This window comes from Lynx rufus, unplaced genomic scaffold, assembly GCF_022079265.1.
Source record: "Lynx rufus isolate CCGP_SWC_20201006 ecotype Redwood Valley unplaced genomic scaffold, mLynRuf1.p SCAF_7, whole genome shotgun sequence".
Lineage (NCBI taxonomy): Eukaryota > Metazoa > Chordata > Mammalia > Carnivora > Felidae > Lynx > Lynx rufus.
Genome location: NW_025814889.1, coordinates 36,074,029 through 36,087,948, shown reverse-complemented (window position 1 = coordinate 36,087,948; position 13,920 = coordinate 36,074,029). Strand labels below are relative to the sequence as shown.

The 13,920-nt window shown below is 49.0% G+C and overlaps 1 protein-coding gene across 1 annotated transcript; it reads left to right on the top strand.

The window, feature by feature from the left end:
* The first annotated feature begins 499 nt into the window (after window positions 1-499).
* WNT5B (Wnt family member 5B) lies at window positions 500-12,998 on the top strand. The gene is made up of 4 exons (XM_047067321.1): window positions 500-591; window positions 1,813-2,060; window positions 7,297-7,589; window positions 12,540-12,998. Exons 1-4 carry the CDS (start codon window positions 515-517, stop codon window positions 12,996-12,998), a joined length of 1,077 nt encoding a protein of 358 aa, XP_046923277.1. The 5' UTR covers window positions 500-514.
* The last annotated feature ends 922 nt before the right edge of the window (window positions 12,999-13,920 follow it).

The following is a 13,920-nucleotide window of genomic DNA, read 5'->3' as shown; positions in this document are numbered from 1 at the left end:
CCTCTGACTGCAGTGAGACATAGAGAGAGGAGGCGATGGATACCCTGGTTTCTTTGGATGTTGGGGAACGGCAGGTGTCTGCTGCAGCAACCAAAGCATCCTCCTTCATGGTGCACGGAGCACCATTCTTGGAATGACTTGTTTTCATTTCTCTTTTCTAGTTTCTCAGCTCATTGTTTCCTTTGGAATTAGGTCCTGAGTAGGGTTCCCACAGTTTGGGGTAAGAGACGTGGAGGCTCCTATGGTGAGCAGAGTAGCAGTAAGAAATGGAGGTTGGAAAGAGGCTGAATTTCTTTGGGGGAGGTGGGGGGGGGGAGAGCAGAACTTGACATTAGACCCACCCAGAGCTCATCCTTTGTGCTTCCCTCCTCCTCTCCCCTGGTCCTGCCTCATCTGCTCCATTTCCACATTGATTCTCTCTCTGTTCTGCTTTCTCCAGGGAGCCCCATTTCAGAAGCCGACTGCCCCCGGGGTCTTCCCAGGGCACTGGGGAGGGCCGAGGCCGAGGCCGACCATGCCCAGTCTGCTGCTGCTCGCCGCTGCACTGCTGTCCAGCTGGGCTCAGCTTCCGGCCGAAGCCAGCTCCTGGTGGTGAGTGAGAGGGGCTGAAGTCCTTCTCTACAACCTACGCCTCCTTTGGTAATTAAATGTGGAGAAGGGTCACCGTGTGTTGTGATCATTCCTTTATTCGTAGGAATCCTGAGGACTGCTTTTATCCCAGGAAAACTAGGACAGCTTTTTCTCTCACAGGCCCCCAGAGGTAAAGGTTCACCAAGAATAAAGGATTAGTTCATCTGGTGTTTTCCTCTGATCCTGTCTGCATTCCCCTTTTCCTGGACCTTCCTCCGTCCTCATGGGTTGTTAGAAATAGCTCTTGTGTTGCTCTTGGATCAATAAGGATATTGATTTTTTTTTTTCTGGTGGGGGCAAGGAGAATAGAATTCCTATTTTAGAAGTCTGATGACCAGATGAGAAATTGAGAGATATGCAGGACTGTGCGTGGCTTTCTTTTGTGTTTTGAAGACTAATGTCATTGCCAAGTCAACATGGAAATGGCAGGCACACCCCACCTATTTTGCATGGTCTGCACCCCCCCCCCGCCCCGCTCACATTTTTATTCTGATGGCAAATTTAACTGAACACTTTACTATATCTGGTAGAGGATGGAGCCAAAGGGAGAGCCCGTGAACTGATAGAGTGGGTTAGGGGATTTGTGGGTGGGATATGGAAGCGAAAACATTTAGACTATGTTGTGATGTATGAAAATTGGCTTCTGTTTTCGAGGCATAAGGGGAGTTCTATTTCAAGGAGTTTTTCGCTTTCCATCACATATCCTGCACTTGGGCTAAAGTGAACAAGTCGCCCCTACCCCTTGAACAAGTCACGTGCTCTCCTGTTGAGGTTTGGCCGTTTCTGTCCTCTGTTTGGAATCAATGTCCTCTGCCCTCTCTGTCACCTTCTCTGCCTGTCCCCCGCCCTCCCCCTTTTAAGACCCGGTTCACACCATCGCCTTGTAAAAGCTTCTCTCCAGCTGTAAGAGCTCTTTCTCTATCTGATCACTGTGGATGCAGAAGTTCAAGTCTGCCTTTGGCATTTGACATCTCACGCGTCATCTGTGGCCGTGCCTCAGTTTTCCTCCGTTGCCCTTTGAAGGCAGGTGCTCTGTTTTACCAATTTTTCTTCCCAAGCCCTTAGTACAGGGCCTTGTACACAGAAAGTGTGTGATAAATGCGTTGAATGAATGACTTAATGCTGCACATGGCATATGCTCACTCCTTGGCCTTTTTTCCGCTTTCTGGATCTCTGCTGTAGGTCATTAGCTGTGAACCCGGTGCAGAGACCCGAGGTGTTTATCATCGGTGCCCAGCCCGTGTGCAGCCAGCTTCCCGGGCTGTCCCCTGGCCAGAGAAAGCTGTGCCAACTGTACCAGGAGCACATGGCCTACATAGGGGAGGGAGCCAAGACAGGCATCAAGGAATGCCAGTACCAGTTCCGGCAGAGGCGTTGGAACTGCAGCATCGTGGACAACATGTCTGTCTTCGGGAGAGTCATGCAGATAGGTAAGAGGCCTCCCAGACACCGCCTGGCTAAAGGAACTGGGCTCACCCGGCCTGGGTGCAAGTACCTCGGGACTGGTGCGGAGAGCCCTCACAAGCGTCCAGTTCTCTCGAGGCTGGGAAGCAGTGTGCAAGGCGACGGGGAAGCACTCAGGAAGCAGAGTCTCGGATGATGTGTGGGTGGCACAGCTCAGTGCTCAGCTGGTGCTCCGCTGCTGGCCTCCTCCTGTTTGGGACAACCAAACTTCCTCACTCGAGGAAGGTGGCAGAACAGCCGAGCTGAGTTAGAGTGGATTAGCAAGACTGCCTGCCGCCACTGCCCTTCGCCCCAGCGCAGGGCAGCTCCCGTGCTCCTGCTCCGGTGGCAGCATTGGGTAGAAAACCAAAAAAGCCTGTATGACTTTTGCCTCTTCCACTTGGACCCTGAGAGAGATAGAAACTTTGAGCCAAATTGCTGATAGCTATCATTAACCTGACCCAGATCCAGTCCTGGCTTTTTCATTCCAAAGGGGATGTGTGTGAAAGTGGGGGAAGGGGACAGACCCAGAAGAAAGAGGAGAGGCCACCTCTTCCTGGATTCCTGTCCCTTCCCCTCTCCCACTTGGACCCTCTGGCTGCCCTATTGCTTGGATGGAGGTGTGATCTGGGGTCTAATTGTTTTAGGTCCTTTTGAAATGCAATCCTCCTCTCCCTGGCAAGAAATTGAGAAATCCGGCCCTATTCTACTGGGTCTGATCCCCAGGGCCATAAAAGGAAGGTGTTAGAGCACTGTATTCTTCTGTCTGCCATTCTCCCAAAAAAGTTTCTCCTCCAAGGATGGCATTCCGGAATTACCTGAGGCTGAGTTTTCCCCAAAGAATGCTTTTAGCAGCAAGCAGGGTGTTTGGAAGACCTCTCCTTCCTGACCCTTTTCCCTACCTCCCCTGCCCCATATTGACAAGCGAGGACCAGGGGAAAGTATGCTCTGAACCTTGCTGTTCTCTTCCTTCCTTCAGTATTCACTCAAGGGCCATACAAGGAATTCTCATGTGTTCCTGCAACAGTCTTATCAGGCAGTTTTCCTAAAAAAGAATGGACTTGGGTTAAGTGAGAATTGTTTGTAGTTTATTGATTCTTCTAAATACACTCGGTATATGGTGAAGTCTTAGCAGCACTGCCTGCTCTGGGTTCTGGGGGAGGAAAGTAGGAGACCCAGGTATAGAGAGAGGCATCCACTAATCACTGTAAGGGAACTCCTGTTTCTTTGGGACCTCATGTGTGCCTGACATTGGCTAGATCCTTTTCATGTGTAATTTTGTTTGAGTGAAGGCCAAGAATTGAGCTTTACTTCAGGAAAGAATCCAGATTTGACTGGGGGAATGACCTATGAAAGCAGATCCTACCATTGTCTCTGTATGCTATTCTGTTACAAATGGAACCCTCCGCTTGCCTTCTTTCCACAGTTTCTTTTTGTAGCTTCCCTGCAGACAGACTTATACTACCCAGGAAGTTATCCTCCAGTCATCCCCTTGGGCCCAGGGTGGCTCCTAGTGAGTCTTCTGTCTGCTATCTTGTGTTACAACTTGCCAGAAAGTCCTGCCTTTTTTGAAGCTGCTGCAAGACTCCACCAGCAGAGGGCAGCAGAGTAGCTTGGAGGGAGCTACTGACACTGCCCCCAGACTTGGTCAGGGGAACATGGGGGCACCTTCCTGGCAGTGGGTGTGGAGCAGAGACAGAGAGCATGGAACTGTCCTGCTGTCTCCTTCTAGGGGATAGATGGCAGGTATCTCCAGCAGTTCCATGGCTGCTGGTTTCTTAGACTTTTTACTTGAGATGGTTTGAGTTTCCACTCTGAGTTGTTCCACATATAGAGAAACTCCCCACCTTGCTCGTCCATTCTGAAGCCTTGCATCATGTCTTGCTTTCTGGGAATGGCACTATGGTCTGTACTAACCAGGCCTGTCGGAGGACCCAAATGCTCCCCCTGAATGCAGAGCTACCCACACTCAGTACCTAATGATGCCCCCAACCAAAAGAGGCAGAGTAATTGCAAGGACAGCTAATCCACTTGAGGACAGACTGGGATCTGAAACCATCAGGACAGACCAGGACCATCAGAGCACATAGTGGCTGCAGTATTACGCTCAGTTGCGGGTACGTTATTTTGAAAGGCAGTTCTGGGAGGAGTGATTTGGCTTTGAAAAGCATGTTTCCTAAAAAACCGAGGAAGAAATCAGACGTGTAGCCTGGAAAAGAGAAAACATAAAAGGCGTATCCGTTGTTTTCAAAAGCTGAAAGGCTGTCAAACGGAAAGGGATTAGACAGTGTAGCTCCAGTGGGTGGAAGTTATAGGGAGGCATTTTTCAACTTACTGTAAGAAAGAATATTCTGGTGAGTAGAGTCATTAGTAGATGATGGGATGGGATGGGTTGCCTTGAAAATCCAGCCTGCTCCCCTGAAAAATGCGTGAAAGGAAGACTCACGGTGGGTGGGTTGTCATTGGGCTGCAGATCAGAGGCTCCTTCCTGTCCCAGAAGGCCCAGTCAGGGGCTTGAGGCTCCATTTTAGCAAGACTTCTTAGACATGGCTCCCTCAAAGAGGGGCCTAGGCCCTCCTCCCTAAAGGCCTTTTGGTCACCCTAGCATCCTGGTTGCTCATTCTCATAGTCTGACTACCCTAGATTAGATAAAGCTCCAGTGGTTTCAGCACTGACTACATGTCGAGCTTGATGGCTGAATCATGAGAGTGACTTCCTGCATCACCTGGGTTTTTCTTGCGTGGCTCCTAGTCCACATCTGACCAGAAGCTGACCCCTGGTTACTTGAGAAACACTGACTTGCCCAGTCTGGTCTGGTTGCAAGCTTCACCGTGTCCTGCCCAGACAATTGAGAAATAGGGCAAAGTTGAGAGATCACTCTAGACCTATTGATGAATGCAGGTCACTTCCCTGTCCACCTGCCAAGACAGGATTATGGGATGTCTGCTTCTGACCACAAGACTCAAGAGAGGAGGAAATGGAGAACAGAAGATTCTGCCTAGTTTAATCCCTGAGATCAAGATTGGATCTCAGATTCCTGCTAAGAACCTAGCCCTTTTCTTCCATACCTGAGTTTTTATGAGTGGTATTTATTATGACAGCCTTACTGAAACAGAATTCACATGCTGTACAATCACCATTTTAAAGAGTACATACAGGTTGGTGTATATTCAGAGGATTGTGCAACCATCGCCGCTGTCCAATTCCAGAACATTTTCGTAACCCTATGAAAAAACCTGCATACCCGTTAGTAATCACTCTCCCTCCCTCCCCTTCTGCTGAAACCCTAGGCCATCACAAATCTTCTGCTTCTATGAATTTTCTTATTATGGACATTTCATATAAATGAGATCATACACTATGTGGTCTTTTGTATCTGGTTCAGTACAGATACCAAATGCTAGGGGCACCTGGCTGGCTCAGTTGGTGGAGCATGTGACTTTTGATCTCGGGGTTGTGGGTTCCAGCCCTATGTTGGGTGTAGAGATTACTGAAAAATAAAATCTTTTAAAAAATGTTAAGTATAGTGAGTATATATGAGTATATATGAGTATAATGAGTAACATTATATAAGTATAATGTTAAGTATAAATCTTTTAAAAAATTCACTCAGTATAATGATTCAAGGTTCATCCATATTGTAGCTTGTACCAGCACTCGATTACTTTGTATGGCTAAATAATATTCCACTGCTTGGATAATGCCACCTTGAGTTTACCCATTCATCCACTGATGGACAATATGAGCTCTTTCCATTTTTTTGGCTATGATGAATAATGTTTCAGTGAACATGCATGTATAAGTTTTTGTGTGAGTGTATTTTTATTTATCCTGGATATATCTTAAGAGTGGAATTGCTAGGTCATATGGTGATTCTGTGTTTAACCTTGTGAGGAGCTGCCGGACTGTTTTCCAAAGCTTAAGGTTCCCACTAGGACTACATGAGCATTCCAGCTTCCTCATATCCTCACCAACTTGTTACTAGTGCCTTTTTTTTTTTTAAAGCTTTTATTTTTTTTAAGTCATCTCTACACCCACTGTGGGGCTTGAACTTACAATCCCGAGATCAGGAGTCACATGCTGTACTCACTGAGGCAGCCAGGCACCTTACTATTGCTTTTTTGATTATAGCCATCCTCGTGAGTGCACAGTGGTATCTCACTGTGATTTTGATTTGCATTTCCCTAGTGGCTGAATATTATTTTTTCATAACATTTTTTATTGAAGTGGAACATAACAGGAGTTTTTTGTGTTTTTGTTTTGTTCTGTTAATCTCAGTAAGATCTCTTTTTAAGTTTATTTATTTATTTTGGGGGTGGGGAGTGTGCATGCAAGTGAGGGAGGGGCAGAGACAGAATGAGAGAGGGAGAATCCCAAGCAGGCTCCATGCTCAGTGCACAGCCCATGCTGAGCCTGATGTGGGGCTCGGTCCCACAACCCTGGGATCATGACCTGAGCCGAAATCAAATTGGACGCTCAACCGACTGAGCCACCCAGGCGCTCCTACATCATATGAGTTTTTAAGTGGTTAGAGGAATACAGTTCAGATTTTCTACTGGGAGTGATTTGGATATTTGGAGAGACCATGCTGAGGGTCCTATAGATGTGGTTTCCCAGTGCTCATGAGTTGGGAGGCAGTGTGGACCCCATAGAAGACAGAGGGAAACAGCTTGGATGATCCTGGACATTGTAATTCGGGTTCACTTCTACTCCTGGTCTTTGCCACTATCTAGCTAGATAATGGCAGCAATAAAAAAGGCAGATGCATGGCCCATAGAATGGTGAGAACTTGGCATCTGTGAGGGAGAGGTTTGTGTTAGGATACAGTCTTACTATTGGTCCCATGATTGCTACTCTGTCTCATCTTCCTCCCACAGGTTCTATAAACTCCTTAATGCCCACTGTCCCCTCCACTTAGGTCTGCCTCCTAGGAATCTGCTGGCTATGTACCCTTCCCTGGAATGGATGTTAGTGTGGGCCAAGGCTGGAGGGGTTCATTCTACTGTGTGTGTTCACAGGGCCAAGAAGGCAAATTTATGCTCATTATCAGGAGAAGTTTCTGACCATTAGAGCCATGGGAAGTGAAAGGTGCTTCTCCTGACATCATTTCCCCTGGAGTATTAAGGCCCAGGCGATGGTGTTGGGTCCAGGAGAGACAGAAGGAAGGAAGGGCCTTCCCAGAGAGCTGGCATCCTTCACCACCTCTCTTGCCTTCTCTTGCAGGGAGCCGGGAGACGGCCTTCACCTACGCAGTGAGCGCGGCAGGCGTGGTGAACGCCATCAGCCGAGCTTGCCGCGAGGGTGAGCTCTCCACGTGTGGCTGCAGCCGGACAGCGCGGCCCAAGGACCTTCCCCGGGACTGGCTGTGGGGCGGCTGCGGGGACAATGTGGAATATGGCTACCGCTTTGCTAAGGAGTTCGTGGATGCCCGTGAGCGGGAGAAGAACTTTGCCAAGGGGTCGGAGGAGCAGGGCCGAGTACTCATGAACCTGCAGAACAATGAGGCGGGTCGGAGGGTAAGCTGGAGCTCTCCCACCTCCACACATACTGTGGGGTCCCTGGCTTGTTCCTGGGCTGAGCCAGGAACGGTGGCCTGGCTGTGAAAAAGGGGGTAGGTCTGACCATGGTGATTCTTACCTACCGTGGCTGACCTGGATTCCTGCATTAATGCCCCATTCCATTTCACAAGGCTCTGTTTCCCAACGGACACATGAAGGTGTAATTTTTATAAACCTCATTTATTTTTCACAGGACATCTGTCCCTATGGGACTTAGGAGGCTCCTTGCCATCAGGATTCCAGGCATACAGAGTAGAGTTCTTGTCTGCCCTTCCTTTGTAACGTGAGCAGATAGGATGGTGGGAAGTTTAGGCCATTTGACCTAGCCAAGGGTTTATGATTTGTTGGAGGCTCAGGTAAAAGCAGAGCTGACTTTTAAGAGCTGCCACCATGCGTATCCAGAAGCCCAATCCAAAAGCACATGCAAGTGCTAACATCAAACACAGTTCTGTGCATGAGTGGAAGCAGGATGGGTAACCGCCTTCTCAAGGCTGTGTCACCAATGTGATGTGAGACGTGACTGTTGGGTGAGCCTCCGTTTCAGTGGAAACTATAATGTGGGGTTTGAGGTGAGCGTGGTTTATTGCACATGCAGAGCATACCTGGGCGATGGCTCTAGCTTTCCTTTGTGGTGTGCTGAGGAGCACGGGCCTTCTCTGCCTGCCCCTCGCTCATGAAGGCCTCACCGCTGAGCACATGCTCTGCCTCCCCTTCCCTTTGCTGCTCCCGACATGATCTGTCTCTGCTGCAGGAAACCAGAGGGCTCGCTGGGGCAGAAGCTCTCCTTCTGCTGGTTTGGTACATCCCGTGTGCAGGGGAGTGTGCAGGGGAGTGTGGATGTGCGTCCAGGTCTCCTCCTAGAGAGGTCTGAGGTCTGAGCACTGGGTGGTGGGAGTCCCTCCTGGCACAGGGCCAGGGGACTGCAGACCTCTTAGGAAACCACACAGACTTCTTTCTGGGAGCTCTGTCTGCACTCAGGTCTGCATCAAGCCAGTTTGCAAGGTACTGTAGGGACACCAGAGATGAACCCATTAAACAGTGGGGCCAGCAGCTTCTTGAGAAGAAATAAATTGAGAAATTTAATGTTGGTTCATTGGTGATTCAGCAATAAGATATGGATGTATTTCTTAAAAAGTTTATCAACTTAAAAAAATCCACTCATGTTTCATAGGAACACATATTCAATAAACGGAACTGAAATGTCTTTTATAGGAACTGGGATCTGTGATGTTGGCTTGGTAGAACATGGTGCACTTGTGTAAACTTAGTATCATCAGTAGTGTGATGTCAAGTTGAAATTAGAATTGGTTACTTGGCCAGTATCTTTCTTACAAAGCCCATACCCGGAGGCTGAATCTGGGGTTGGGGGGGGTGGTTATGGATCTGGGTGTGGGGGGTGGTATTAATCTGTGGTGATGTTAGGAATTCTGGGTGTTGCTCCAGTACAAACCAGAGCAGAGAGAGCAGCACTGTCTTAGATGACCTTCCATTCTCAGGGCATCTCCGGGGCCACTTCCTTCCGCTGTCCCCCAGGACTTTGTCTCTGTTTGGCAGTCTGCTTGCCAGTCTTTGTGTATCTACCATGAGACATTTGGCAAAAAAGGTTAGGATCTTCACTTTATCTCCTGAATGCCCAGATTCTATCCATTTTTCAAGATCCCACTTCAAACAGCACCTACTCCTTAAAATCTTCCCCACCCCCCATAATTAGTAGTCTCTCTGCCTCTGAACCACAGTAGAGCAGTTGCTATGTTTCTTGAGGTATTCCTTACTCTACCTCATCCCACTGGCTGTGACTTCCTGAGGACAGGGATTCCATCTATAGCTCTTTGAAACAACGCTCACTGTGCTTTACATGAGTGGGCGCATGCAAATGTGCAGAGCAAAGCCCCCGTACTGCCTCCTAGGAAGAGGTCAAATTCATGGAAGGCTGTTTCCCGTCTCTGCTCTGTGCTATCCTTGGGGCGTTGTGGCAGATGCTGAGGTGACTAGGCATTCATCCTAATCTGGACTCCATTTCAGTCACAGTCTTGACCCCACTTCTGCTGGCTCCTCATTTTATTGCCCTTAATTGTTTGTTTGTTTATTCTGGCCCTTATCTTGGCAAACCTTCCTTCCATCTGCCTTGTTTCTCACTTACACACCTTTCCTGTCTTCCTCTGTCTGTCTCCCTGCCTTTGGGCCCCCTTCCTCCAGTCTCCACACCTCTTCCACAGCCTTTATCTCTCCCTTTGCTCCTGTCTGCTCCAGGTTGGGAATTCCTGTCCCTCTCTATTTTTTCTCCCCTCTCTGAGGAGCAGGCCTCTGCCATCAATCACCATCTGAGGCCAAAGGTATTCACCTCCCACCTTCTCACACCTACACAAACAGTTCCTTAAGAAAGACTAAAATGGCGGCAGGGATCAAAAATGTCCTGCACTCGTATTCTACGACCAATTAAAGATTTTACTTTTAAGTAATCTCTACACTTAACGTGAGGCTCAAACTCACAACAGCCCCAAGATCAAGAGTTGCACACTCCGCCGACTGAGCCAGCCAGGAGCCCCAAACCATTTTTTTAACAGACTATCTAGGATCTGACATGTTGGCCACAGAATAAATCTTGGGCATACTTTGCAAGCAATTTCTCTTGGCCTTTGAGAGTCTCTAGTAACCCCATTCTAGACATCGATGGCAAGAGCAGTGGGTTGATACTGCCTTGTCACTCAAGGGCTTAAGCATTTTCCAGATAAAAGCTGCCTAATCCTTGTGACATTCCTATCAGTTACCAAGCTCAGTCACACCATTAGTGCAGAAGAGGGACTTAGGGCTTTGCCAAGGAGCAAGATGTAGAACCAAGAAAATATTTTAAAACTTTGTTGCTTTTTCAGTTAGCAGAAAAGGCCAAACATTGAGATTTTCCCCCCTTTTCCTGTAAGAGGAGCTTATATATATTATCAATAGTGAACTATTTGAATATACAAATATTACAGTGTCTCCATAGATGAAGGGTGGAATGAATGTCTGCATAGTGAAGATCCGTGACACTCTTCCTCTTGGATTTGTTTTACGAAAGCTCCGTTCTTACTCTGCGGAGTCGTCTCCGGCTTTCCTTCCCCAAATCTCCCTAAGTGTTTGCTTCCAGTAGAGATGCTTATCCTGTTCCCTTGGTCACTTAGTGGTGGGGTATACGGTTTTAGGCTCTTAATGTTTCCTCTTTCCAGCAGCACCAGATGCCTGACCTCCCTCTCCAAACCGAGGACCATTTCCAGAGGAATGTCAGGCCCCGGCTCAGACTGGGGGATTTGTGCCAGAAGAGGGTAATTGCAGACCCTGTCTTTGAAGTGCCTGTTGGAATGGGGTGTTGGTTCCTTTATGCCCTGGGCCTGGAGCTGCCAGCCAAGTGCTGGTCCTTTAACGCTGGGGAGGAGGCTTCTTCCTGCTCCACCCTAAGCTGTTTTTAAGCCCCAAGATTGGAGTGCAAAAGTGCTAGTCATCCTGACTCCCTTCTGGGTGGCCCTGGCCAGATTACTGAGCCTCTCTAGAGCTTCAGTTCCTCCACCACAAAATAGTGGGGATAATTCCACACCAGAAAAAAAATCAGGAAGAGTTTTGACAATAGTAAGATGAGCTGATGATGGTTAAGCTATTTCTTGCACCTGCAGTGGTCTCTGCGCAGTGCTGAATAAAGACACAATCTGGGGACTCTTGAAAAGAAATCCTAGAGAAACCCTTGAAAAAATGAGTCCCGACTCCGTCCATGACAATAGCTGTGGCATAAGAAAATGTTTTGCAGCGGGCTTGCATTTTTATCTTGCCATCTGTACACCCGGGCCTGCCTCCAGGGCTATTGGACACAATGCATCAGTATGCTTTCATTGAAAAGCACTTTGTAAGCAGCTTTTTGGTCTACGCCTGCTTTTAAAATTTTGATTTGGGATAACCCAAGTTCAAATCCACTCCACATTGTTGTGGTTCAGTGGCTTCAGGGATTTGTTTTCAAATACATCACCTCTGTTAGTGGGCCCACTGACCTACTCTTGCAGTGCACAGGGCCTTACCTCTCTGCCTCCACACTCAGTCCCTCCAGCGGGGGGGTCTGCGGGTGCTGTGGTGCAAGAAAACGGTCTTGTTCACAAACACCGTGTGGTGTGTGGTGAGGCCCCTGTGACTGTGGAGTTGAGGACCAAATGTTAACACAGAAAAAGGGACTGTTTAGTTCTTAGGGGATTTGGCAGAGTCAGAGAGAGCTTTTTGCTAACCAGGGTCATGCCAGCAGTTTCTGTGACAGGCTAGCAGTACGACTGGATTTTTTTTTCCCCGATTGTATTCCATATGATGCAAAAGCTGGACACTGTTTGCTGGTTTGTGTTTGTTTGTCTGAGACTTTGGTCAAGATAGAAATATCCCTGTTTTCCTGATGGTCAAGATGACACATTGATCATAACAAGTTTCAAGTAATAAGCAATGGGAAAAAGGGAGCACCTGGGTGGCTCGGTTGGTTAAGCATCTGACTTTGGCTCAGGTCATGATCTCACGGTTTGTGAGCTCGAGCCCCACTTCTGTCTCTCTCCACCCCTCGCCCGCCCCTCACTCATTTATGCCCCCTTTCTCTCTCAAAAAAAAAAAAAAAAGCACAAAAAAGAAATGGACAAAGTAGAAAGGGCAAGTGCACCAGATGCCATCCTTATAGCTGATCAGACACAGACACTGCCTCCCCTGTGTTTTTCTATGCGGTGCTCCCTTTATCCACTTTCGATTTGGGTGACTGAGGATCCTGGAAAGATCTTTCTATACTTTTGAAAAACTAATCCTCACCTCCCCAACCATTAGCCATCTTCAGTATTTGGCCTGTGGCACCCCCAGCCACCCTCTTGACATCTTCCAGCAGCGTGCTCCCTCTCATTGCCTTCTTTCTCCTCCCCTCAGGCTGTGTATAAGATGGCAGACGTGGCCTGCAAATGCCACGGCGTCTCAGGGTCCTGCAGCCTCAAGACGTGCTGGCTGCAGCTGGCTGAGTTCCGCAAGGTGGGGGACCAGCTGAAGGAGAAGTACGACAGCGCGGCCGCCATGCGCATCACCCGCAAAGGCAAGCTGGAGCTGGTCAACAGCCGCTTCAACCAGCCCACCCCGGAGGACCTGGTCTACGTGGACCCCAGCCCTGACTACTGCCTGCGCAACGAGACCACAGGCTCCCTGGGCACTCAGGGCCGCCTCTGCAACAAGACCTCGGAGGGCATGGACGGCTGCGAGCTCATGTGCTGTGGCCGTGGCTACGACCAGTTCAAGAGTGTCCAGGTGGAGCGCTGTCACTGCAAGTTCCACTGGTGCTGCTTCGTCAAGTGCAGGAAATGCACTGAGATCGTCGACCAGTACGTGTGCAAATAGCCAGCGAGGGCCCACTCCTCTGGCCTCGCCTCTGCTCTGCCTCACAAAGTTTATATTATAGAAATCTATATAAATCTATTTTATATTTGTATAAATAAATGGATGGATGATAAATAATTAAAAGAAGAAAATGGAAAGGAAAAGCTTATTTAAGAGACGCTGGAGACCTTTGAGGATTGAACTGTGCTGGTTCTCTACTCTGGGTGGGTGGGGAAAGGGGATTCTCCCCCTCCCTCTGGTGGGTCGTTGCAGTGGGTAGGGACTCGGGGATATTCACTGTCAGGCCACCACGGCCTCGAGGAGACTCATGGTGGTTACATGGAGAAGATGCTTTTGTCTGAATCTGGAGTCTTTGCTGGGTGGACAGCCGCCCTGTGACCCCCGTCGTTAGCCAGGAGGCCCTGTGCAAGGTGGCAGAACTCAGCTCAAACCATCGCATCCTCAGGGTCTTGTCCAGAAAACCGATCATTTCTGTAAGAGGCCCAGGGCTTGCTTACCCTTGGGTTTATGTGCACCCTTGCAGAATCCACAGTTACAGGAATGAGGACAGGTCCCATGTCATCTCTGACCGGTGGCCACGAAGTAGACCTGCATCTCCCCAGACTCCTGGGCCTGACTTTCCAGCGAGAATTATTCTCCCTCCACAGTTCACTAGCTCCTGCCACCCATTCCCTGCGCCGAGGGGAAAGCGAGTCCCTTGGCCTGACTTGTTAGGAGAGATGTGAACGGAGTATTTGTGCCACAGCTGCAGAGAGCCAGGAGCGTAACTGGACCAAGCAAACATTGCACTGTGCTCCCGCAGGGAGGGGCAGCTGGGGTGTTGCTGTCACTTCCTCCATCACGGGGGCCCCACCAATGACAGGGCGCGTGGCCAAGTCAGGCTCCGCTGGCCCGGCACCGTCTTTTCATCTCTGCCCCAGAT